Below are 25,600 nucleotides of genomic sequence, written 5' to 3' on the forward strand. Positions count from 1 at the left end.
TAAATGTTAGGGTTTTTTTAAAAAAATATAACAAAGCGACAAAATATTTACACACTATAAAATAGTTATGAAAACAGAAATAATTTGCAGGCCCACAATGAAAAATACAAAAAATGTCCAAACTAAGTCAACCGGCGATTAATAGGCCACATGTGCACGCGAGTAAAATTTTATTTTAAGTGATCGTGTACTGCTGTCTAAACAAACGATTTACTATCGTTTAGGTCATGATACACGATTGTATGTTCCTTTTAACGATAGGAAAAAAGGCTTCAAATTTAAACGATATTGTTGATCATGTTAAACGATCGTGTTGATCATGTAATTATGGTAAGCGGGCGTGTAGTCCAATGTAAATGATAGTTAAAATCTTCATATCAAATGATTGTGTTCACTATGGAAAGCGGTCGTTTAGATCATGTCAATACAATCGTGTAGTTCATTTTAAACTATGAGAAAAATACTTCAAATTAAAATGATCGTGTTGCCAACGGTAAATGGCCGTTTAAATTATATCAAAACAATATTTAAACGATCTTAATCATGTCCAATAGGAAGATGAAGTAGCTTCATAGAATCTTGTTGAAAATGGTGAAAATGAAATAGAAGATTTAAACATAATAATAAATCGTTTAAAAATATAAAAAGAAAATATCCGGAATAGGGGATGATCAAGAAATCTGTAAGAGAAGATGAATAAATCGCAAACAAGAAAAATCAAGAGAAGTGACGAATTGTTTGCTGACAAGTCTGAAAATTATGAAAATATTTTACCGGGTTTTGTTACAAAGACCGTAAATATTTTTGGGTTTTATTGTGTAGATTATCCTAAATTTTATGTACATAAATAAAGTATATACCAAAACAAGTAAGCAATTTAATAAAATGTTAGCCCCTAAAGTATTATTAAATGCAAAGCAATTTTAGGAAGTTTGTTGTAGACTTATATATACCAAATCTGAATTTGTAGCAATAATGAACCACTCTTAAAATAGTTCAAATCAATTTCATTTCTACTTTTCCATTTTTTTTTACCTACCATAACTTCAAAAGTTAGATTTGATTAGATAATTTAATTTTTCCAAAATGCACGTGAGTGAGGATAAATCATACTAAAAAGATTCGTGTTGGTTTGTGAGAATAATCGTACTTGGACCTCGAATTGTAGTATTCACTCTTAGTTTCTTAGTCTAAATTCTAAGACTAAGTAAAACATTGTACGGTATTTAAAATAATAAAATTCAAGATTGAGTTGTGGTGATTTTAGAACAATTTATAGAACTTATAAACATATTTAACAAAATCATGCAAGTTTTATTTATAAATTTATAAAGTAAATTTGAATTTAACTACCTAATTATCGATATTTTCCTAGTTCAACAATTATATGGTTAAAAATGATTGTGACGTTTGAGATTGAAAGTATATCTTTATCTATTATTCTATATTCGGATTTAAAGTTAATTTATCTCGACATAAAACTCAAAATTTAAAGTAAAGTGATAGATAAATTAAATCTAAAATTTACAAAACTTATTGGGAATACATGAGTTTGAAAGTGAACAATTTATTTAACACAAAAATTTAAATGTTATGAATTTATTGAACATTTTTTTATGGACATTAGCACAAACTTCCAAAATTAAAGCCTTCATTAATAAATACTTTTCTAACTTTCATGTGTAACAATTTAACTTTTATCATAATTTTTCTCAATTTTTTTTACAAACGGAGAACAATAAGTTATTGTATAACAAAATGGGTTAACTTTTTTTATAAGAAAAACTAAATTATTACAAATTTAATAATTTGGCTGACTACCTTACTTTTATTTAAGAAAAATCAGGAAATAAATTATCACTAATTTAAAAATATAAGAGAGTAATTAATGATCATAAAATGTGTGTGGATTGAATGCATGAAAATATGTTTTTTAAAAAGTTGGTTTAATTATTGAAGGGTAAATGATTATGGATTTTTTTTTATATATATAAGAATCAAACTATTTAAAATAAATATTTCCAAAATTATTTTTAAAAATTGAAAACACTCCAAAATTTAGAAAACAATGAAACTAAATTGTTGCCAAATTTGTTTTTAGAAACCTTTTTAACCTAAAAAAACAATAAAAGGAGAAAAGAAAAGAAAAGAAAAATCTGATTGAAGCGTTTTGGAATTTGCAAATTGAGAAGAAGAAGTAGAAGAAGTAGAAGAAGTAGAAGAAGTAGAAGAAGTAGATGAAGTAGAAGAAGAAGGTTAAAAATGACCGTTCGATGAGCTCTGATCTACAGTTTCACTCACAAAAACTCCATTTTTGATCTCACTTCCAATCTCCATCTCTCTCTCCACTGATTTTATTCTTGATTTTCGAGCCTTATTCTCTTAACTTAAGTTTTTCTCTTCCCCTTTCCGTCGCCATCTTCCTCTTCAATCTCCGTTCAATCCCATTACTCAGCCGCCAGGTAACTTTCTCCCTCTTCTCTTCACTTTCCAAATGCTTTTTTGCTCTCTTTTCCCCTTCCCTGCATCTGGGTTTCTGTTGTTTTTCCCCTTGATATTGTTACGACGCGAAATCTTCAGTTACCCATATGTTTGTTTTCCCTTTCATTGTGTACTTTGATCAGATTCCTCGTTCCCCCCCTCCCGTTAGGGTTTTGTGGTTTTTGATATGATTTCTTCGTCATTCAGGGTTTTGGTTTGCGCCCATTTGAGTTAACGAAGATGGATTTTGCTCGATGTACTGATGAATCTAAAGAATCAGAAAATTCGTCTACTAAATGTTGTAGTAAAGTGGAAACTCAGGTGGAGATTGTTGAACTAAGAGTTCCTATTGAGCCTTCAACGCCTGATGCTGATAGAGAAAGTGGTGATTTTCCTTCTGATTCTAAATCCCCAATCACTCAGGTTGTGACTAGCAAACCTCTTTTATTAACTTGTTTAGATTCTTTAGGTGAAAGAACTGAAGCCCCTTTAGAGAGTTCTGACTCTTTTGATCCTTTGTGTAGCCCTCGTACTCCTAAGGATGGTGTTTTTGATCCCTTTTCCCCTGCCCCTGCTCATTTGGCTTTAGCTCCTATCTCTAGAAAATATTTTAGTGGCTCTGTGGGCTTTGTTCCTCGCCGTCTTCAATTTGGTTCTTCTTCTTCTTCATTGCAATTAGTGGAAGCTGAAGAAGAACAATCCATTTCTGATAGTGAGCTGTTGGAGGCAGTTTATGAGAATCTCTTGGAAGTTATTGTTTCCCATCAAGCTGAATCTTCTCTTGCTCAGCTCTCAAGCTCTCAAAGTGATTCTCCTGATTGTAATACACCTCCTACGTCTTTTATGAGTGGGGTTGCTCAAACTTGTCCTGCTGCGCCCGTTAAGCCCTCAAGAAAGTTGCGCAATCTCGACATGGGTTTGTGTAGAAAGCTTGAGTTCTGAATGTTGGTGCATTTCTAATTAGCTTCAGATCATTGCATAGAAGAATGTAGGTAAAGTTGACTCTGGAGAATGAATTACTTACTTGCTAATTTGAACATCTGACGTTTCTGTACTGATTATATGACTAGCAAAATCTCTGCTGAAGCAGGCTGATTATTGTAAATTTTGGAAGTCTTCTTTTGATGAACAAGCTTGTTGGGTTGGATCAAGGATGTTTGTCTTGTGATCTCATCTCCTCAGTTTGGTTAAGAGTAGGATTGAGATGATATTGACCAATAAACCAATCCTCTTTGTTACTCTGATCAGCAAGTTGTTAATATGATGTCATTTTTATTCATTTAGCTAATATTACTTTATTTCCTAGGCAGAGATCCACCTGTAGAAATGCTGAATGAAGAATTATTTGTTACTGGTATCATTTGCCAAAAGAACTTGTACTCTTACTTTTTTTCTGTCAGGATTGTACCATTTCTAGCTCACCTTCTATTATGAATGTTAAATTCTCATTTCACTAATAACTAATCTTTTTGTATCTTCTGGTGATTTCACAACCAAGGACCTTACAAGTTCCAACGCTCCAGTTTTTCATATTAGTTTGAATCTAGTTAGCTATTTTACGGATTATTTAAGACTGGAATATGCTTATGGCAATCGAACTAACTTTGAACTATTGAAGATACAAGATATATGAAGTGAGTCGGATTACTAATTTGTGATTTTATTCATTAAACTTGTTGGAATGTCTTGAGTATCTTATTTAGTGTTTCGAATGAATAAGCACAAGGTCTTGTTATTTACATTATTTAGAGTGTTATATAAACTCTCAAATTCCATTAATGTCTCTTAATCTACAATTTATTATTTTTTTCTCTAATAATAAATTGCTATTCCTTTGCCCTGACATAACAAACACAATATTAGTGAACCAAGTAAATGTTTTTCCGATTCCTCGTAACAAAGCACATGTTGATTTGAGATGTCTAATTGACCCGGGTTCGAAAATGAGTGATGATGGAACTCCCAGGTGATTGTGGAATAGAATACTAGAATTTAATGTTCATGCAGATCTTTCAGAAAATGGATTGATGTATGGTCGAAACTGATGCTTCCATGAAATGAGAAATGTTAGGTATGTGAAGGCCCATTCCTTATCATTTTCTTACTTATCATTATTAAACCTGATGGTGATAGCTGCCTCTTTTGAACAGCAAAGAAGTAAGACGAAAGAACTAAGAAAGAAGAAATTGGTGGCAGTCAGTTCAGATTCTCTTGGTGGCTTAGGCATGGGTGTTGCTCTTGCTTTCTTCTTTTTGGCAGGCAGAAAGTGGCAATTTTCAACAATGGGTGTAGTACAAGTCTTAAAAGTACATAGACTTTTGAGATTTAGGATTTATTTGATGAAATCCTAACTTACTTTTTATTATGTCCTACTTTTTGATCTAGTTGTTAATTGGATAAGCTCAGTTTCACTTCTAATTTCCATTAAATTAAATACTGACTTCAAATAAACTAATTGAGGTTGCCGTAGTGGTCTTTTAGACCATGTAAAGACGTAAGGTGTGGTGGGAATGAATTTTAATTACAAGTTCTATGATCAAAATGTAATGGATATCATGTGACAGTTACATTGAGTGCTGAAATTGACTTGAACACCTTAAAAGGACCCACAAGAGTAATGTCTGAAAATGTATAGAAGATTTGTTGCCTGATTGTGTGGGACTTTGTGGCTTGACAAGCACCTTTTCTTTATGGTGAATTATCGAATGCTTCTTAGTTGGATCAAGGTATCCGATGTCTTTTTTAATCATTTGACTTTATGGTTCATTTAGAATGCTTTTGTAAGTAACATTTGGATCATCAAGTGTCTTGTTGATTCAATCAGAACCCAATTGTTGATTTTGTTGACATTCTGTTTTCTTCTGCATCCTTTAAGATTCATCAGAAAGGAATTTCAACTATATATATATATAATTACAGTTAGGTGATTTCAACCCTGATGCTTGATTTTGGTGGAGAGGAATTTTACAAAGTGGATTAAGGCCATTGTTGGTGTATCGACATGGTTTCTTGGAACTGGAAATACCAACACCAAACTAATAATGAAACAGTTGTTAAGTGGTGAAGAATTGATCCTTAATTATGACTTTCTTCTAAGAAAAAATCATTCAACAACTTTGATTTGAAACTGTTATAGAAGTGGTCGTTTGAAGGATTAATTCTTTTATCAACTTTGATTTGAAACTATCATAGAAATGGGCTTCTGTCCTTTTTTTTTAAGGATTATTCTTCACTTTGATTCTAAGGAAGCATTCTTGAACGTGGCACCAACTATAAGTTGTTGTGTTGTTATAGCAATTGCACTAAAGCCTATGATGTTCCTATTAACATATTGCTCTGTAAATATTTGAATTCGAGTCTTTGAGAGTTTGAGAGTTATAACTCAAACGTTATTAGGAAATTAAAGAATTAGATCATACACTCTAACCTGATCATGATAAAAGAAAAACTAAGTAAATAAGAGGAAGTTGTGATATTGCCTCATCTAGGAGGAAACATAGTCTAACTATTATTCTTAACTTCATCAATAAAAAGTAGGACTTCAATAAACTCCATGAAGGCATCGTTAAGATGATTAACAGACCTCCAGACCTCACCAAATTGTTCTCCATTTTGAGATTTATAGTTTGAAATATGGCTACTTAGAGTCAGTATAAGTGTGGTTGGCAAAGGTTCGAGATAAGCTCTTTAATTACAGTGATTGTGCGGACCTCAGTTGTGGTAAAAGAATAATTATATGATTTTTTTCACATAAAATATTGTTCGTACTAAATTAATAATAGCTTGTTGTCAAGTACTATTTAGTAAGTAATATAATTAAACTGTATCAATTATGTAGTGTTTTAGTTTTCATTCGTTTTAATTCGTTTTATTGCTTCCTGAAGTGAAATTATTTCGTTAATAAAGATGTGGTTGTGTTAAATTATAAATTTGGTCCTTGATTATATTTTAATTTGGTCTCATAAATTTAATATTTTATCGACTTTAACATCAATTTTTTTTATTAAAAACTCACTTACAAATATTGATCTAAGAAGTAAAATTTTAAATTTAATTTCAGAATTGATGAAAATTTGTGAAATTTAATTAATTATAATTCATTTAAATATTTTAAATTTATTAACATATACACCAACAATTTGTATGAATTTGAGGTTAAAAATGTAAATATTGAAATTTAGAAACTAAAATCGAAACAAAATTCAAATGTCAACAGTAAAATTGTAACATTTTGAAACTAGGGATTAAATCGAAATCAAATTCAAAATTTAAGGACTAAATGTGTAACATTTGTAACCTAGGGATAAAATAGAAACTAAACCAAACACTTATAGTTATGGACAAAAAAAATTATTTCCTCGTTTTAAAGAATAAAACTACACAAATATTTAAAAATACTACAAAGTGTCACGGTTTGTCAATAATAAAATTTATTAGGTCTACCATGATCGTTATTAAATTATTTCATTAATATATCATTTATAAAGATAGATAGGAAGATTTTGTTGTATTTGTAAATATATTTAAAAATAATTCTTACTTAATTTTCTTTATCCAAAATAGAATAAATTTGAAAACTTTTAAGTATTAGACTAAAATTTAGAGTTCACATCAACATTTCTTGAAAATTAAGAAACTTCCAACTTTTTCATTGAAGTCATGAATCTCAACATTTACTCCCACATCAACCCATTCAATTCCTCATTAAAGTTGGGAAGACTCCATATCACCCCATTCAATTCCTCATTAAAGTTGGGAAGACTCCATATCACCCCATTCAATTTTAATATCAAATTATTTACAATGCTCTAACTTAATGAAAATCGTCTCGACGTTAATACATATAAAAGTTTTGTTAAGAAAGATTTAAATTGAATGTTATCTTATATAATTGGTGGTGCACATTTTTTTTTCGATAGCTCAATTATAACAACTTTCATACAGTAAGCAACATGACCTTATTAAGTCATGGGGAAATGTTGAGACAAATAGCTACCAAGATATGTTTAAAAAATTAGACAAGTTTCTTTTAATTTTTGTTTTTACTTGTAACTTGAATTTTTAGCAAAACTTCGCTACAAAGACAAACTAGTCATCAAATAATCATTTATTTATTTGTTTTTTAAGTCTAGTTTGGTTCTCTTATTTGCTTGGTGTGTTAAGTAATGCACTTGGAACGGTGCATAGTTTAATCAGTACTATGATATTGTTTGACGATTGGATAGACTTTTTTGTTGCTATTTCTTCTTCTACCTTTAAAGAAATGGCTATGATTTCTTTGTGCTTTTTGAATTTATTCTCCACAGTCTTTATTGAGAAGACTTGTAGTTGCGGTTAGTTCTTTGAATGATTTGGTTTCTTAAAAATATTGATTTTTTCATACTTTTATCATAACGGTTTTCCATATTTTGTTACAAAATGTTTGAATCTATATCTAAATTAAAAAATAATGTTAATAATTTTACTTAAATTTTGAATTCATATCTAAAAGGTAGGTAACAAAATAATCACACGAAAAGAACCTCAACCTATGAGGTTGAGTAGGATTTATAAACTTAATCTTTATAAATAAAAAATAATACTTCGTTTGAAAATTATTCGTATATTTTCTTAATAAAAATTCTGGAGAAGTCGATACAATTTTTATTTTAAAAAATTATCATTAAATAGAGAGATATCTTCATAAATCATATCTTCAAAGTCTTTTCAAATATTAATTTCAAAATGATTATAATGAAATCATATATTTAAGATTCTATCTCAAATATCTTTTAAATTATTTAAAATTGGATCAAAATTAATTTTAACATAATTCTAATTTTATGTAATGACAATAGAAAATTAAATTGGGATTAACGATTTCACATCTAAATTTTTAAAAGTGTTGAGTGAGTTCTAAAACTTTTAATTTTTCATCTAATAAAAAATCCTCACAAATTCAAAATTTTAAAAAATTAATTAACCTATGCGATTATACATTTGACCTTTTTTATTTTAAGGAACCCTATAAACTTTATTTGAAAATGAGTTGGCTTTGTCACTTTGCTTATTTGTGTCCTCTCTTACTCATACTTTTTGTATATAACCTTTACCTTTTTAGCCTTTTTTTTTTTTTGTTTTCGGTTTTGAGTTTGATTTTGAAATGATTTTCACATCACCAAACGAAAATTTATTGATAAAAAACATCTTCTTTTTTTCGAGATCCCTTTCAAACACATATTTTAAATATAAAAATATTAAAAACATGCTTCATCTTTATTTTAAAATTTTCAAAACGTGTTTAAATGCATTTTCATATCACAAATTAATTTGAAAGATTAAAAATATATGGCATGATTATTTAAAGAAAAAATAGAAAAAAAAGTGTAATGCTATTAATTTTGTTTTTATTGAGAGGTAAATAATTTCTTTTTTTTTCCTTTCTATTTTTGAAAAAAGTACTTATTTCAAGGGCACACATCTTAATAGTCATATTTAAGAGAACAATTAAAATTACTTTTTTCATATTCAATATAACTTTAAAAACACTCTCCAATCACCTAAAAACCAATTTCATATTTTTAACTCTTTAATTGCAATTCCATTACCCTTGAGTCATTTTAAGGGTTCAATTCAAACAAAGATGTTAGTACACACAAACGTCACAATATAAGGTAGGGTGAATCAATGTCACAAGCAAACAACCTTTAGGGTTAAACTATCTAAATCGACCCATTGTTTTTCATAAATGGACTAGAAGGGTTTGGTCAAAAAATGGATTACCGATGGTATTGATGCTCACCATTTAGGATTAAACTTGTAATTTAACATTAAGAAAATAACAACCATTGAGAGAGGGAAGTTTAGTACAAGAATAGTAACTAAGTACCAAATCAATCAATTACAACACTCTATAAAACATCCCTAATTCAACCTACAAATCTCTTTCATAATTTACTAAGAACAAAACAAGAAGAAGCTGTATCAATCAATCAATCAGATCTTAGTATGATAATTACACTGTTGATCTCCAATTTTCCTCTCCGATATATCCACATTGAAATCACAAGACGTACTTGAAACCACATGAATATTAAAAATCCCCAAAATCTTCACCTTACCTGAAATCCTCGTGTACGTATTCAACGGCATAGATCCCGCCACCGCATCCGTAAAAACCGTCGTCGTCTTCAGTAATCGATCTGCCATAATCGTCAGCGTGATATTCATCTCCTTCCTCTCCCCCGCGTCGATCTTTCCAGCCATAATCGGCGCTTCTCCGACCAATTCCCCTCTGTAATTCAAAAACGCGGTGCTGTTCTTGTAGCTGAATCCGACCTTGTTAGGGTTCGTGATTGCGATGTCGGCGATTAGAGTGACGTTGATGTCGACGGAGACTCCGGCTAGGTTTAGCGACACGTCGAGATCGGCTAGGGCAACGGAATTGACGGTGGTGATTGGGCGTTTGGCTTTGAAGACTGTGAAGGCGAGAATGATGATTATGATGATGAGAAGGAGGAGGATGGCGATGGAGATTCCGATGCAGGTGTTGCGGCGTTTCCGGGAACGGGTGGCGGCGGCGGCGGTGGATTGAGTGGATTTGGGGTCTTTGATTAAAGAGGAGGAGGAAGAAGCGATTTCCATGGCAGATTTTGGGAGAAGAATAGTGAGAAATTGGGAATTTATGGAGACATTTGAAAAATTGGGGGATTATTCTAACTCTCAACTAATTGAAATTAATTTTGGAGTAGGAAACAGGTAGATGGAGAAAAGTGTTTATCCATTTCCTTCTTCTTCTTCTTCTTTCATCTTTTAGCAACCATTAATATTTATTACGCCCTATGGCTTGGTTTTCACTTTCGTCCTTGTAATTTATGAAATTTCTATTTAGTCCTTTTACTTTTCTTTTTTTTAGTTTACTCAATTTTTTGTATTACGAGAAACTCAAGTTTCAATTTTTCTTACTTTTTTTTTAAATTGTCGTATTTTGATATTTTATTAAGACTGAAAGTTTTTACAACTTTGGTCATTAAAGACACCATTTATTGCCTAAACATTTGGAGGTAAGAAAAATATTAAACTAATCTACCTCAAAATTAATTATATATACACTATGTCATTAAAGTTAAATTATTTTACTATAATCTTATAAAATTCATGAGTTTAAATTGATTTTTAATAAATTAAAAACATTAGAATATTGTGTTATTGTAATAAGCATGAAAAGAAGTATAAAATTAGCCATAAACAATCACGATTACCACTTGATTAGCTTACATATAAATATAAAGTAGTGGTTAGTTTCTCATAATTTGACATCCAACGTTTTTTCTTTTTCTTTTTTCAATAAATATATATGTTAGCACGTTTCTTTTTTTTTTTTTAATTTATATTAACGTTAAGTAATTAAAAAAAAATCTAACTCTAAGGTTTAGTTGTATCGACTATTACAATCTAAAAATATTTTAATTGTTGAATTCTCTATAAAATTCTAACTTCAAATATCCTTAAAAGAAATTTAATGATTTAGATAAAGCAATCTGGAAGTTTTGAAGTTTGTGATGGTATTGTAGTTATGAGTCTTTATCACAATATTTGTAATTGGTCAAAATCTGACGTAAAAAGTTCAAAATTTGATTGCTAATAAGGAAGAATACATGGGTGTGAAAAAAATCAAATAAAAAACACATGGAATAAGAAATTTTAACATATTACAAGTAACTTATTTTTTAAATAAATAACAAAATATTAAACCTGCGATTTACTATTTAAATTAAAATAAAATCAAAATATTAAATTTAAATTAAGGACACAATTGAGTAATCCTTACAATGCCTATGTCTTTGTGGCAATAGCTAAGGGTGATATCTGGGCTCATTTATCAATTGAGCTAAGAAAATGGGCCTTTTTTATTCGAAAACCATCAAGCTCTTGGTTCAATTGATTGACCATGAGGGAACTTAATAAAGAGTCCGTCCACCCACACCCACACCCACTATTACAAAAACTCAAAAACATATATTTTGAGTTATGCTAAAATTTATTTTAAAAAATATACTAGAAAAGCAAAAAAAAAAAAAAAATTGAGTTGTTTTTCTTAGAAAATACAAAATATATGTAATGGGTAGGAAAATCCATCTTTGTATCATAGATAGGTTTTGATATGCGAAACTTTGGATTACGGTCCACCATGTTTATGCAGCGCCACTTTGGTTGTAAATAAAAAGAATTTGAGTGGTTATCGAACAAGATGTTACCAATTAGTTGGTTTATTATATAGCTAACACACTATGATGTTTAATTCAGTACATAGAGTATATGGTTTGACTACAAAATTGTTTATTTTGCAATTTTTTTTTATCATTCTTTCTAAAAGAAAATACAAATTTTATTGTTGGATGTAATTGTCTCTGCGTGTACGAATGTTTCATCTAAAACCAAATAAAGTGATGTTTAAATTTTTTTAACAATCTTTTAAGAAACAAAGGAGTAAATGCAATCGTGATGAAAATTTTCACACATTGAAAACCAAAGTGTTGTAGTTTTGTTTGGAAGAAAAAAACTTTAAAAAATGGTTAAAATTTTTCACACAGGCAAAAATAGCAAAAAAGAATTATGATAATAGAGTTCATGTCGGTACATTTTCTAAATTGTAAAAGTATCAAATTTAGAAGCTTATAACCCTACCCTTCAACAGCGTTCTGATAGTTGTCTGATATCACTAATTAGTTGTTATATTTACCATATTTGCAATATGCAAAAAAGATGTGTCGTAGACTATTTTTTTCTAAATGTTTTTGTCATGCAATTTTCCAATAAAAAAACTGAATAATATTGTTGTAAAAAACAAGTAAAAACTTCAACAGTTTGGTTCGTGATTCGAAAGTTGTTTTGAAAATATTGATTTATTTTTTTTTAGTTGACAAGAAGAATAACAAAATAGAATGTTTACTTTGGATAAATGACAAATTTTTATTTAAACTAATAAAATAGCAAAATCGAAAAATATGAGAAAATACTAGAAAATTGATGGAGCAATGTCTTAAATGTTCCTAAACACGTGAATCCTAAATACAATTATTCAACGGTTATTCAATAATTCACAAATAACCTATAATTAAATCAAACTCCCAACACACAATCAACATTTATCAAAATCATAACTTTCTCCTAAAACCTAAAAATTAACACCTATCTCCATATAATCTATGCAATCGTTTCATATTTCTTCAAATAGTGTAGCCATTCAAACATTAACAATCTCTTCACATCTTTCAAACCCTCACCACAAACCTCAACGAATCACGACAAGGGAGCAACAATGCAAAAATCGAGCCAAAAGATGTCGTGCAAAGAAGAACTATGTATGGCTCGATTGGAAAAGGATAACTTAGCGTGCACGTGGCTCAGATCTAGCTTGGATGAAGAAGCTTGTGACGAAGAGAAGCTACAAGAGGAAGAGGAGGACGATGTCGACGCATAACAATAAGATGCTACGTCGTTCAACTTGGGTATAAGGAAACGACAGTGGGTGACGGTGAACATCAAACGACAACAATTATGAAAAAAATTGAATAATTTAAATCCATTAGACTATCAGAGCCAGGTTTCGATCCTGGGACCTGTGGGTTATGGGCCCACCACGCTTCCGCTGCGCCACTCTGATTGTGAATAAAACATTAAGCATTTACCGAATAGAGTTTAACAATTAATTGGTATATTATTGTTAGCTCAAACATGCATAAAATGTCCTAGTTTACCTTAGTATATGGAGTATATATGAACTACAAAATTACATATTTTGCATATTTTTGGGTCATTCTTTGTAAAGAATAACTTATATACAAATTATGGTGTTGATGTAGTTGTCATTACATGAAAAAATCAATTTAATTTTAATATTTTTAAAAAGTAAAAGGGTAAATGTGAAAAGTTTCAAACACATCCAAAATCAAAGTGTTTAATTTTGTTTGCAACTATACAATGTGAAAGAAAAAATCGTTAAAAAATTGATCACATCTATGATCAACAAAAAAACACATTAAAATAAGAAAATAGATATAAGAATTCCAAATCTAAATAGAAAGAAAAGAAAATACACCAAATAAACTGTAGAATGCAAGAGTTGTTTTCCAAAACAAAAGAAGAAGAAAAAAAAAATTCAAAAACACGTTTATTTTCATATAAAGTTTTAAATTTAAAAACAAAATAAAGTTTTTGAAAACATGCTATCTCCAATGATTTTTTTTTAAATAATGTAAAATTTGAAACATATATAAAAAATAGGGTGGATGTAAAACTATTTTAAAAAATAGGTGATTTGAGGTGAAGTCGTGTACGGGTACACGACTTCCATGCAGTAGACCCTACATATTCTATTTTTTCCTTATTTTTATATTTATACTACACTGGGCCCCACATTTTTTAATTTTTTAATTATTTATATACGTGGATCCCACACAATTCACTTTTTCTCATTATTTATATATACATACTCACATATAATATAATATATATATTATACATTCGAATTCTAAAAATATATTTCTTTATTAAATTAATTAATTTTTTATTTTTTCTTTATAAATATCACAATCTTCAATCTTCAATTTTTTTTATTAAATTCATTTTCTACTTGAATTTAAATTTTTCTTAATCAAAATTACACATATCTTCTTTTCCAATTTTTAATTTTTTAAAAAAACTCATATATTAACAAATATGTTATTAAAAATATATTAAACAAATAAAAATAGAAATAATAATAATAATTTATATATATATATATTTAATATCTCAATCTTCAAATTTTCTTATTAATTCATCTTTTCTAATTTAATTTAATTATTTCTTAACCAAAAAATATATATCTTTTTCTAATTTTCTGTTTAAAAAAACACGTATATTAACCAAATATGTTATTAAAAAATACATTAAACAAATAAAAATAATAATAGTAATTGAAAGAAGTTGAAACGTACTCTAAAAATAATAATAACAATAAATTTGCAATTCAAAATTATCCGTTAAATTTTTAAATTTAATTTGTAATCGAACTAATTCTTGTTTTTTTCCTTTTACCATAAACATGAATTTCTTTTTATTCAATTATCAATGTGTGTGGCTTCAAGTGTTATTATTATTATTTTTTTTAGTAATTTTAACTTATCTCAATTATTATTATTACTCTTTTAATTTGTTTAATATATTTTTAATAACATGTTTTGTTAATATATGAGATTTTTTTAAAAAAATTGAAAATTGGAAAAAAAATATATGTATAATTTTGATTAAGAAAGAATTAAATTAAATTAGAAAAATGAATTTTAATAAGAAGAATTGAAGATCGAAGATTGTGGTATTTAAATATATATAAAGAAAAAAATAAAAAAATAAATTAATTTAATAAAGAAAGATATTTTTAGAATTTGAATGTATAATATATATATTAATTATATGTGAGTATGTATATATAAATAATGAGAAAAAGTGAAGTGTGTGGGACCCACGTATATAAATAATGAGAAAATTAAAAAATGTGGGGTCCAGTGTAATATAAATATAAAAATAAGAAAAAAATAGAATATGTGGAGTCCACTGCTTGGAAGTCGTGTACCCCATACACGATTTCACCTCAAATCACCTATTTTTGAAAATAGTTTTGCATCCACCATATTTTTGATATATGTTTCAAATTTTATATTATTTTTAGAAAAAATTCTTATAGAAGTCTTGTTTGGTTTGAATTTTTTCAAAACTAAATTAGGAAGAAAAAAAATTCAATTAAAAATGATAAAATTTTCGTTTTCTTTATTTTTTTAATTCTGATTTTAAAAATTATGAACCTCAGTTATACTATGTATTTTCAAATAAGAAAGTATAATATTTTAAATTTTGAATTTGAACTTGTTAGTAAATTATTTGAGAGTGGAGATTGTTAAATGAAAATTTTGAAAAACAAAAAAATTGTATTATTATTTTATTCAAAGTGGATTTACTGAAATCTCCACGCTCTGTCGTACTTTTTCATACTATCAAAGTGCCAAAAAGTTATGTTTTTTTCCATTTTTTCGACTAAACGAGTATGTATACAGTGTTAGTATACGGAATCTATTTGCTAGCAATAAAAATGAAGAACCAAACCTTTTAAATTGAAATGAATAGAAGAAGTTGAAAATAGGAAGATGAATTTATAGGGACAAACCAAATGGCAATTTACGAATCAAAGAAGGAAAATGGAAGGTCACGTGGAGGTCACGTGGACAAACATGTATAATGTTTTTATATTAATTTAGAATTTTAAATTGTGTTCTTCGTAATTTTTGTTTCCCCCTTCTTCTTCTTCTTCTTCTTCTTCTCATCTTTTTCTGCTCATTCTTATCTCTTCTTAGAACAATGCTTGTTGTTCAATCCCATCTGACTTCACTTGGACTCCACTGACACTCTCCCACTCCCGGCGCCGGGGGCCTCTCACCGGAACCACTCCCCCCCGCTTCATCTCTCTTTTTCTTTTACTTCCCGGTAAGTTTTTCTCTGCTCTAGGGTTTCTAAATTTCACAATTTCCCCCTCTTCTATTTCTCCTCAATCGCCTCACCTTTTCAAACTTTTCTTTCCAATTGAGTTCCTTCCTGGGGTTTAAACCTTCTGTTTTCCCCAATTTCTTTCGGTAATTGGGGATTTCTTTCGAGGGTTATGTGAAATCCGTTCCTGCTTGGAACGAAGAGAAGTAGGAGGGCTTCTTGTTTGTTTGGGGGAAAGTACTACTCATGGAGGGGAGGAGGATTTCTGCTAGTCCTCGGCCTTGTTCTGGTCGGCGTATTTTGGCTAAGAAACGACCTCGGGTTGATGGGTTTGTTAATAGTGTTAAGAAGCTGCAGAGACGGGAGATTTGTTCGAAGCGCGATCGTGCTTTTAGTATGAGTAATGCTCAAGAGAGATTTCGCAACATGCGTTTAATGGTTCGTTGTTTTTAATTTTGTATTTTGTGATTTTTGACTGTTTTTTCCTCCGTTACATACTTGTTTCTTCCATTGCTGATTCGTTTCGTTTGGCTACTCGATGGTGTTTTTTCCCCTCTCTAAACCCTAGTTCATCTTATAGTGTTCATCGTGGGATGTCTCGTTCTTTGTCTTTATTCATCTCGACTGATGAGCGTTTGGCCGAGGCTTGTTTCTCCATTTCCATTTCTGTATATTAGGCAAAATGTCACTTTACGTACTTATTCGACTGCTTCTAGGATGTCTCAATGTTACTTAGGTCATCTCTGGTCATAAGGTGTCTACCTAGTGCGCTTCCTCATACAACAATGGAACCTATTAAAGGAATTCTTAGTTTTGTTTCTTGATCTTCATAGTTTTAACAACAAACCCTAAAAGATTAAATAGAAAAAATATGAAATTTCCTGGAGTTTATATGTTGCTAATGCTTTCTTTGTTCTTCTTTTTAAGGAATCTTCTATTACAGATGAACTGAATGTGAATCTAGTTTTTTCCTGGCCATATTATTTGTGGCTGGGGAAATATAGGTCCTCACCTTAACGGAATTGCGTTTTTGTTATCAAATTCTATGTGAATTAGGAATTCTTGGTGGTGAATGAGTAAAATAGTTAACAAAATGACCAACAGAACTGAATGTGAATCTGATTTTTGGTCATATAATTTGTTGCTGGGGAAACATAGGCAGTCACCTTAAGGGAATTGCGTTTGCATTATTAACTACTAAATACATTTCAGTTGGCCATTTTGTTTACTAATTTTACTTATTCCGCACCAAGAATTCCTACTTCATGTAGAAGTTGGACTATATATCTTGATTTGGGGAGGATTTCTATGAGTTTGTCTTTGTTATTGTTGGAATGCCGACAGAGTCTGTAAGTTATCATATATCATACTTGCTTCAGGTCAAGCACTGGAAGTGACTGGCTATAATTCACAGCATTAACAAGACCTTGGGTTTTGGCAACTGATTGATGGTAAAATTGTGTGGAAAATATGTAACAGCAGGAAGGATCTGTCTTAAACCATAACTAACCTTATGCTTTTTGAGGTTTTAGCCTTGCAGAGATTTGGATCCCTACTCCAACCCATCTTTGGAACTTCTTTGAAGGGTCAAGCTAAGATCATTTGGTCCAATGGGGTGTAGGTTTTCATAATCAAAAGTGCACAATTATTTTGGGATTTGGTTGTGCCTTCTTATTGTAACGCTTTGGTGTGTGGGGATGTTTCATCCTCCTTATTTTGAATATCCCTTGTGATAATGAAATATTTTGGAGCGCCAGGGGGTATGTTATTCTTTTGGACCTATGGGGAGAGGATGAAGGAATTTTTAGGGGGCTTGAGAGGTTTTCGAGTAATGTCATCATTGAGTTCAACGACTCTTTAAGGGCTTCAATTGGAGAACCTTTTTGTAATGACCCATTAGGTCTTGTTTTACTTGGTTGAAGACTTTTTTTTGGGTAGTTTTCTGTTAAAAAACCTCCTAACAAGAAGTTACTCAAGAACCAGAAATAAACTCAAGAACAGTCAAATATGGAATTATATTGAAATGTGCTATAATATCATAGAAAAGTAAAGATAATCACCAGCCTTGCCAAAGGGCTGGATTCTCCAAAATTCCCAAATTAGGAAATCCCACAAAATTCTTCACACCTTTCTCCAAACCAGAGGGCCAGACTCTCCTTCTATTTATAACTAAAATTCCTAACTATCTATTTAATTTCTCATATACCTCTTACCAATACCATACTAATATACTTATCCTCACATTTTCCTCTTCCTTTTGATCCATGATAAATATATATTTTTCTTCAAAGGAAAAAAAGCTTATGCTGTTTGAGATTTGTGTATAACATAGGACTGATACGATACCTTCCCAAGCGGTGTTGAGATTGTATTTATAGAATGTTAGTTTGAGGGCTGATGTGCACTTTCCAAGTAATTGACGTTGAGTTCTTTATGCTTGGAATCAATTGAATGTTGTTTTCTTTGTAAAATATCTGCGCTTTCTATCTAATTATTTAAATGTATCAGGAGGAATATGATACTCATGATCCAAAGGGGCATTGTTCACCTGTTTTACCTTTTCTGATGAAGAGGACGAAAGTAATTGAAATTGTTGCTGCACGTGATATTGTTTTTGCTCTAGCACATTCTGGTGTTTGTGCAGCTTTTAGCAGGGGTAATTGCAGTATTTATTTCCAAATCATTTTTCTATAATGCATGTGAAGAAAATATTTTTCTTAAATGAAAATTCCGAAATGACATTGTTGGTTATTTTGTGCAGAGACAAATGAAAGAATATGCTTCTTGAATGTCAGTCCTGATGAGGTCATTCGCAGTTTGTTTTACAATAAGAACAATGATTCACTTATCACAGTTTCAGTTTATGCTTCTGATAACTTCAGTTCTTTGAAATGCAGATCTACAAGGATCGAGTGCGTAAAATTCCATTGCTTATGTTTAGACTGTTCGATTTCTTTGATTCAATGCTTATATTTATCTCTAACTGATATTTCCTCCCGAAATTTATTAGATACATTCGAAGGGGCAAACCTGATGCAGGTTTTGCACTTTTTGAGTCTGAATCGTTGAAGTGGCCTGGATTTGTTGAGTTTGATGATGTTAATGGTAAAGTTTTAACCTACTCTGCACAAGATAGGTAACTTGCTTCCCTTTTATTGTTTTTTGTTTCATTCTATCACTGTCTGTAACTTTTTTCATTTTCCCACTCTTTTGTTACCAGTATATACAAGGTGTTTGACCTGAAAAACTATACCATGCTTTACTCTATATCAGATAAGCATGTTCAAGAAATCAAGATCAGGTAATTCTATCTACTTTTCTATTCTTTGGTGCTATGTAAAAAGAAAATTCAATGAACAAATTTGTCTTCGGATGACTCTTCATGCTTATTACAAGTGAGAATGATAGAAAATTGAACATATATTAGAATGTGGAGATTTATATCTAGATTTAATAAGGCAACTCTCTTGATTGATTTGTCTTATTTTTCAGAAGATAATGTATCACCTATATTATGCAACTCCTTGTGGATGCATATGATAAAACTTATATTATCAACTTACCTTTGTTGTGTAAGTTCTTCTTCTTCTTCTTCTGAATTTAAGAGGGCACCATTATGTGTTTCAATGGGTCATTTCATGTGTACATTCTATGTATGTGCTTTTTAGGGGTTTTTTAAAAGTGAAAACAACGTTTTTTTTTTTTTTTTTGCATTAAAACCAGATCTTCAAAGTAGATAAATTTGCTTTCAGTAAAATAAAATTTGCTTTCAGTAAAATAAAGTTCAATACAAACACAAAGCCATTGAAAAACTTAAAGAAAGGTTCAACAGTGAATTGTACTTTACAGCTCAATTACAAGCAATGCAATAGAGAGAAAAGGCAAACTATCTATCAAAGTTTAACCAACTCACGATCTAACTATTGATGGGGGTTTGGCAAACAACACTTGAGAACTGACATGTAGTTGTGAACTGAGAATGCGTTGATTTCAGTATTTGGGAGGTGGCTGATGTGTAGGTAGCATGCCAAATCGCTTCTTAAGAACTCTTTCTTTTGAATATTTTTCATTGGGAGAGAAACGTGCTGGATAAGCAGTTTGTGTGGCCAAACCTAGAGGAGATTCTTCTTTGTGGTGTGGACTTTATCACCATTGTTGTTTATGTAAAACTAATGATACATAGTTGGACACTCAATGAGATGAAAAGAGGTGCAACAAAAGGCGAATAGTGGCGCGACAGAGAACGGATGATGGCGGTGCAAGACAAATGGTGAGTGGTGACAGAGCCCATAAAAAGGGGGGAGCTTCCCTCTACAAGAAGGGATTCCAACTATGTTGTTTTTAGGTGGTGAATAGGAAAACACTCTAATTTAGGTTGAGTGTCCATGTTGGACATAGATTTGTTTAAACACACTTGGAGGACCAAAAATATGTGGCCAAGGTTATCAGAGTAGTACGATATGCTCTGATGACAATTTTGGGATCAAGGTTACCAGAGTAGTATGATTGGCGATGTATCGTGAATTTAAAATAGAATGTAAGGATTCAGAATTGTATGATCGACCATATGTGTCGTGAGTTTAAATGGAACAAAAGCTGTATGATTTGAAATGCTCTTTTGAATTAGAAATCAACAAAAATGTACATGATTCCAGAGTTTGATGATAAGCAGTCGTGTTCACATAGGTGATTGAAATAATAAGGCAGATAAGAAAAGTGGGTTGGAAGAAGATGAGTAGAAGCGTGATGAGTTAGGAACTTGAGAAGAGGTGATTAAATAGAGTTGTCACTTTTGAAAGAAGATGGAAGGTTGGAGATAAAGCAAGGTAGCAACTAGAAAGTTGACCATCAATTGGTGAGCCTAATCAATTTTGTAATGGGCCAGCTAACTACAGCATTGATGGGTTTTAAAAAGTAGCATCAGTGACCATCAAACTAGGTTTTCTGAAAGTATGAAAGAAAGTGGATTCTTTTGCTTGCTTCATTTTGGTATTCTCTTTTGGCATTTCCGTTAAGACTTTAAAAGGACGAGGAGATCGATCTTTTGAAAGTCATTGTTGGAGGGACTGACATAAGCTTAGTTTGGGAGAATGGAGCTTAGAGTCTTTGGGTGTAACTTGGAACTATTAAAATAAATTTTCCTAAAGAACCCTGAATGTCTTATATCTATGATCAACATGGTGAGAAAAGAAAAGGCCACTCCATGTTGTTGAAGTGTCATTAAGGTGCTACCTATGCCAAGTCCACTACTCATCGCTCCTCTTGTTTGTCTCCCGTTCCATGTGAAATATAAAGATTAAGATTAATGCTATTGTAGGCTTCTTGTTATAATGTTGTACTATGCACATACCTTTGCATTGTACTATTTATTAGATCTTATGCAGGTTCCTTTTCTTTTGAAACTTCGATGAATTCAGTGCCAAAATAGCAATGTTCTCCTTCATTTTTTTAGCATTGATGTCTGTCTTCCCCCCCCCCCCCCCCCCCCCCCAAGATAATTTTATTCTTAAGACCATCTTTCTACATAAGTCAAAATGTTCTGGTATTCTTAGTGTGAATTGTGTAAAAGGGATAACCATCCAGCTATTCACATTGTGGGCTAAAGAACTTTGTGTTTTCTAGAACTTGTGGGGGAGGCACAGTGTATGTTAACTGCAGAAGAAAATGATTCATAGAACTTTTTGGCATGGTTTGTTACGGTATGCAACTCTTTGCAGAATTGTATATGAACTTAGTGGATACATAGCTGGTAGAAAGTAATCACGATAAATTGTTCTTGGAATAAAAAAAGACCAATTAAGTTTTTCCTTTTCCCTCTCTCCCTTCCTCATATGAATTGGGTTGTGGCAGCTGATTGTCAAAACAATTTTGGTTGATTTTGTTGCATAATTAATTTGATTGAAGAAGCCTTGGACTGTTGAATTTTAAATTTTCCGGAAATCTTTGGGCTGTTTGTTAGTTGGAGATTGTCTTTATGTGTTGATTAAACGATGTTCTACCTTTTATTGTTGTAGCCCTGGAATCATGTTGTTGATCTTCAATAGAGCCAGTAGCCATGTTCCTCTTAAGATTCTGTCTATAGAAGATGGTACAGTTCTCAAAGCTTTCAACCATCTGCTTCATCGGAACAAGAAAGTCGACTTCATAGAACAATTTAATGAAAAACTTCTTGTGAAGCAAGAAAATGAAAATCTTCAAATACTTGATGTAAGTAAAGATTCTTATGTGTAAGTGTAACTTTATGAAAAACTTCTCGTCCCGATTTGTGAAGTAATTTTAATAGTAGAAATGTTGTCACTTTTTATAGGTTCGCAATGCTGAATTGATGGAAGTTAGCAGAACTGAATTTATGACCCCATCAGCATTTATCTTTCTGTATGAAAACCAATTGTTCTTGACATTTAGAGACCGAACTGTTGCTGTCTGGAACTTTCGTGGGGAGCTTGTAACCTCTTTTGAGGATCACCTTTTATGGCATCCAGACTGCAATACCAACAACATTTACATCACTAGTGATCAGGATCTCATTATATCTTACTGCAAGGCTGATTCTGATGATCATTGGATGGTAGGAAATGGTAATTCTTAAGCCTACTCTCTACATCAAGAATAGATCTCCGATTCCAGAATCGATCGATAAATACTTACGTGGTTTTCTGAAGAGCTGTAAACTTGTTGCTATTGGCTAACTTGAAATTGTTTTTTTAGATATTTGTGTCTTGTCATGTATGGATGTCAAAATAGTAGTGAAAATGTTAGGTGTACAAGCTAATGTTCCTACCTAAATTATACCCAGCAAAAGTCCAAACACACAGACAATAGAGCCAAACATTTAAGAAAACATTGTGATATCGAGAGTTCTTCGATGTACAATGTGTTGTGTCTGCAAAGGAAAATAACGATCATTCACTCATTGTAGGTAACTAGTCAATTTTCTTGGGAGATGACTCTCCCTCTCATACACTCGTCCCCCCCCCCCCCCCCCCCCAATATTATCCGAGGGTGAACTTTCTTCTTGCTTATTCCGTCGGTCATATTCTTCTTTTTCTTCTATGGGTAGAATGATGAAAGAGTCAAATCTCTGTCTTCTCAAAAAGGTTGGGGAACATGCTTAAGTAAATAAAGAGAAATAAGCGCCTCGCCTGTAGATCTCATTCTCGAGCGCATTAACGCTACGTCTTCCTTACTTGAGAAAGCCTAGTGGAAGTAAGTGGATAGTCTGCTACATCAAGGGTTGAAACCTCCCCTTCTTCCCTAGCAGCCGATTCCTAATCCTATTCGCAAACTTAGACTGATTACTCTACCCCTACCCATCCCTCAAAACCAATTTCACACGACTTTGTTGCCAACTAAGCGTTACCATTTTTCCTAGCCACTTCCCTTTTTACCTCTTCTGGTGGAAATATGGAACTGCCTTTAAATAAACTCAGCTGACTCCTAAGTGGCATCCAAAGGCAGTTACCCTCCCAATGAATCAACCACTCTTCTAAAGTGGTATATGAATTCCATTGCATCTCAAGTACATCTTTAGGCTCCCCGCCTGCTACTCGGGATCCTTTTCAAAAGTAGGGGTGGTTGTGACATTAAGAAATTTGGTTGGACCACAAACCTTCTTCAACTAAGACACATCAAAAACGTCATGTATGGAAGTGTTTGTAGGTAATTCATAGTTTGTAAGCTACATTTCACACCTGTTCTAAAACTTTGATGGTCCACTGAACTTGAGCGAGAGTTTTTCACACCTATCTTCTGTGAAGTGCAATTGTTTCATTTTACTCCTAACACTGAAAATTCCATATGCATACTCTTTCGTTCTTTCTTGTGCGAGGTAACAGTGCTCTTTCAAATGACTTTTCGTCTGTAAGGTGCAAATGTTTCATTTTACTCCTAAAATATATTTTTACAATTGGCGGTCTCTCATAAAAGAACACTTATGATTATTCTGGTTATTTTCTTGAATGCTTTAGTGCTTTTCCCAAGTCACTTCGCTGAGAATAAATCTGTACGAATTTCTGTTAGGGCAGTCAGTTTTCTGGTATGGTGATAATGGAATTGTGGATTAGAAATGTTATGAATTTAAGAGATATGGTGTCTTTTGGAAAGTTTCTTTTTCTCTTATCCAATTAGGTTTAAGTAGATTACATTCTACTACTTGTCATTATTTAGGATCCCCTGTGCGATGAGTGTCCTTGCCGTCTCGTGCCCTAGATTTTTAAAATATGGTGCATTGTCGTGTACCGTGTTGTATCCATGTCTCATATTTGTATCTGTGCTTCTTAGGAATGAGGCCTTGTAAAATTGCATGGCTATGACATTTCCCTTGGAAGCCCAGGCTTCTCTGCCTCACATTGTGGCATGCATCCTTGGTTCTTTATCCATCAAGTGGGTCTCTAATAGTAGTATCGGAGATCCGTTTAGGATCTTGTGAAAATCCTTTGCTATGGAGATGAACGAAATTTTCCTCATGTATGGTTCCTTGTCAGGGATGGGTTGTTAATTTTCTTCTGGGAGCTTCGTTCCTTGTAAGAGGAAAAAAAAATCCTTTTACTGTTTCTTTCCCTATGTTTGTTACCAGTCCTCACCAAAGGTTACACTTATAGCATCTGTCCCTGTTATTTCAAGGGATGTTCTCTCTTTGAACTTCAGTTTTTGGTGGCCTTTATCGGATCAGGAATATGGAGAACGGATTTTTTCTGTTTTGTGTCTGAATATATTAAGCATTGAAATAGAAATTGGGTGTATTCCACCACTTTGATCGATCATCTCTTGACTTGATATTTACATTTAAATGCAGCTGGTTCGATCAACATCAGCAATATCTTGACTGGCAAGTGTCTAGCCAAGATTAATGCAAGCAACGGAAACCCCAAGGTCAACGACAGCAGCAGCAGCAGCAGCAGCAGCAGCAGCAGCAGCAGCAGTGCTGGCAGCTCGAGAAAGGTGTGCAACTCTTCACAGATGAGAAACACGGTTGCGGAGGCTTTGGAAGATATTACTGCACTTTTCTATGATGAAGAGCGTAATGAGATATACACTGGCAACAAGAATGGTCTAGTACATGTGTGGTCTAACTGAAGACCTCATTTTTTTAAAAAAAATTGTTTTTTTGTTATTTTTTTTTTCTTTTCTGAAGTTTGCTTTGACATTGATCAAACTGATGATTTGATGATGAAGATGAAAGGCAGCTCATATGATGAGCTCCAATGCAGGAAATTTGATGGTAGAATAATAGGTTGTGTCAGTTTAGTTGAATAGAGAAAGCTTTGGTTGCATTGTAATATTAAATAGATTTTAATGTGTTATGTATACTGATTTGTAAAAATCCACCTTCGCTTTTATGAGATTAGTTAACAATTTATGATTGAGTCTTGTAAAGTGTGCTTAATTTGATCATTTGAGTTTTGGTCTCTATTTTTGCTTTTAAGGTTCAATTTCTTCGGTATGAGAAGTATTTCTGAATGGTCTTCTCAAGTTATTTTACCCTAACCTTCTCTATCTTTGTTAATTTGTTTAATGATGTTGGTTGAAGGTTAGGTGAATGGCGAGCAGCGACAAGAAGCATTGTGAAGAAGAGGGAGGGAAGATGGTCACAATCTAAGGTAGAAGAAGAAAAATAGAA

General features: G+C 31.8%; 3 protein-coding genes and 1 non-coding gene across 5 annotated transcripts; 2 read left to right on the forward strand and 2 right to left on the reverse strand.

Annotated features, from left to right (window-relative positions):
* Positions 1 to 2,135: 2,135 nt before the first annotated feature.
* On the forward strand, positions 2,136 to 5,028 carry LOC101204540 (unknown protein 1). 2 transcript variants are annotated; one of them, XM_004142675.3, is made up of 3 exons: positions 2,136 to 2,462; positions 2,689 to 4,552; positions 4,632 to 5,028. In XM_004142675.3, exon 2 carries the CDS (start codon positions 2,722 to 2,724, stop codon positions 3,421 to 3,423), a length of 702 nt encoding a protein of 233 aa, XP_004142723.1. In that variant the 5' UTR covers positions 2,136 to 2,462; positions 2,689 to 2,721; the 3' UTR covers positions 3,424 to 4,552; positions 4,632 to 5,028. The 2 variants fall into 2 exon arrangements, with proteins under 2 accessions (XP_004142723.1, XP_011653738.1); XM_011655436.2 differs by lacking the exon at positions 2,136 to 2,462 and having other exon boundaries at positions 2,706 to 2,904; positions 3,006 to 4,552.
* Positions 5,029 to 9,255: 4,227 nt separating this feature from the next.
* On the reverse strand, positions 9,256 to 10,276 carry LOC101208230. Its single transcript, XM_004142617.3, has one exon. It carries the CDS (start codon positions 10,102 to 10,104, stop codon positions 9,457 to 9,459), a length of 648 nt encoding a protein of 215 aa, XP_004142665.1. The 5' UTR covers positions 10,105 to 10,276; the 3' UTR covers positions 9,256 to 9,456.
* A 2,778-nt stretch (positions 10,277 to 13,054) lies between these two features.
* On the reverse strand, positions 13,055 to 13,126 carry TRNAM-CAU. Its single transcript has one exon. It is a non-coding gene; the product is annotated as a tRNA-Met (tRNA).
* Positions 13,127 to 15,770: 2,644 nt separating this feature from the next.
* On the forward strand, positions 15,771 to 25,374 carry LOC101207987. The gene is made up of 8 exons (XM_004142616.3): positions 15,771 to 16,419; positions 18,490 to 18,637; positions 18,743 to 18,893; positions 18,992 to 19,117; positions 19,202 to 19,282; positions 21,996 to 22,188; positions 22,289 to 22,559; positions 24,776 to 25,374. Exons 1-8 carry the CDS (start codon positions 16,228 to 16,230, stop codon positions 25,054 to 25,056), a joined length of 1,443 nt encoding a protein of 480 aa, XP_004142664.3. The 5' UTR covers positions 15,771 to 16,227; the 3' UTR covers positions 25,057 to 25,374.
* Positions 25,375 to 25,600: the final 226 nt, after the last annotated feature.

The sequence above is a fragment of the Cucumis sativus genome, chromosome 4 (genome assembly GCF_000004075.3).
Source record: "Cucumis sativus cultivar 9930 chromosome 4, Cucumber_9930_V3, whole genome shotgun sequence".
NCBI classification, from domain to species: Eukaryota; Viridiplantae; Streptophyta; class Magnoliopsida; order Cucurbitales; family Cucurbitaceae; genus Cucumis; species Cucumis sativus.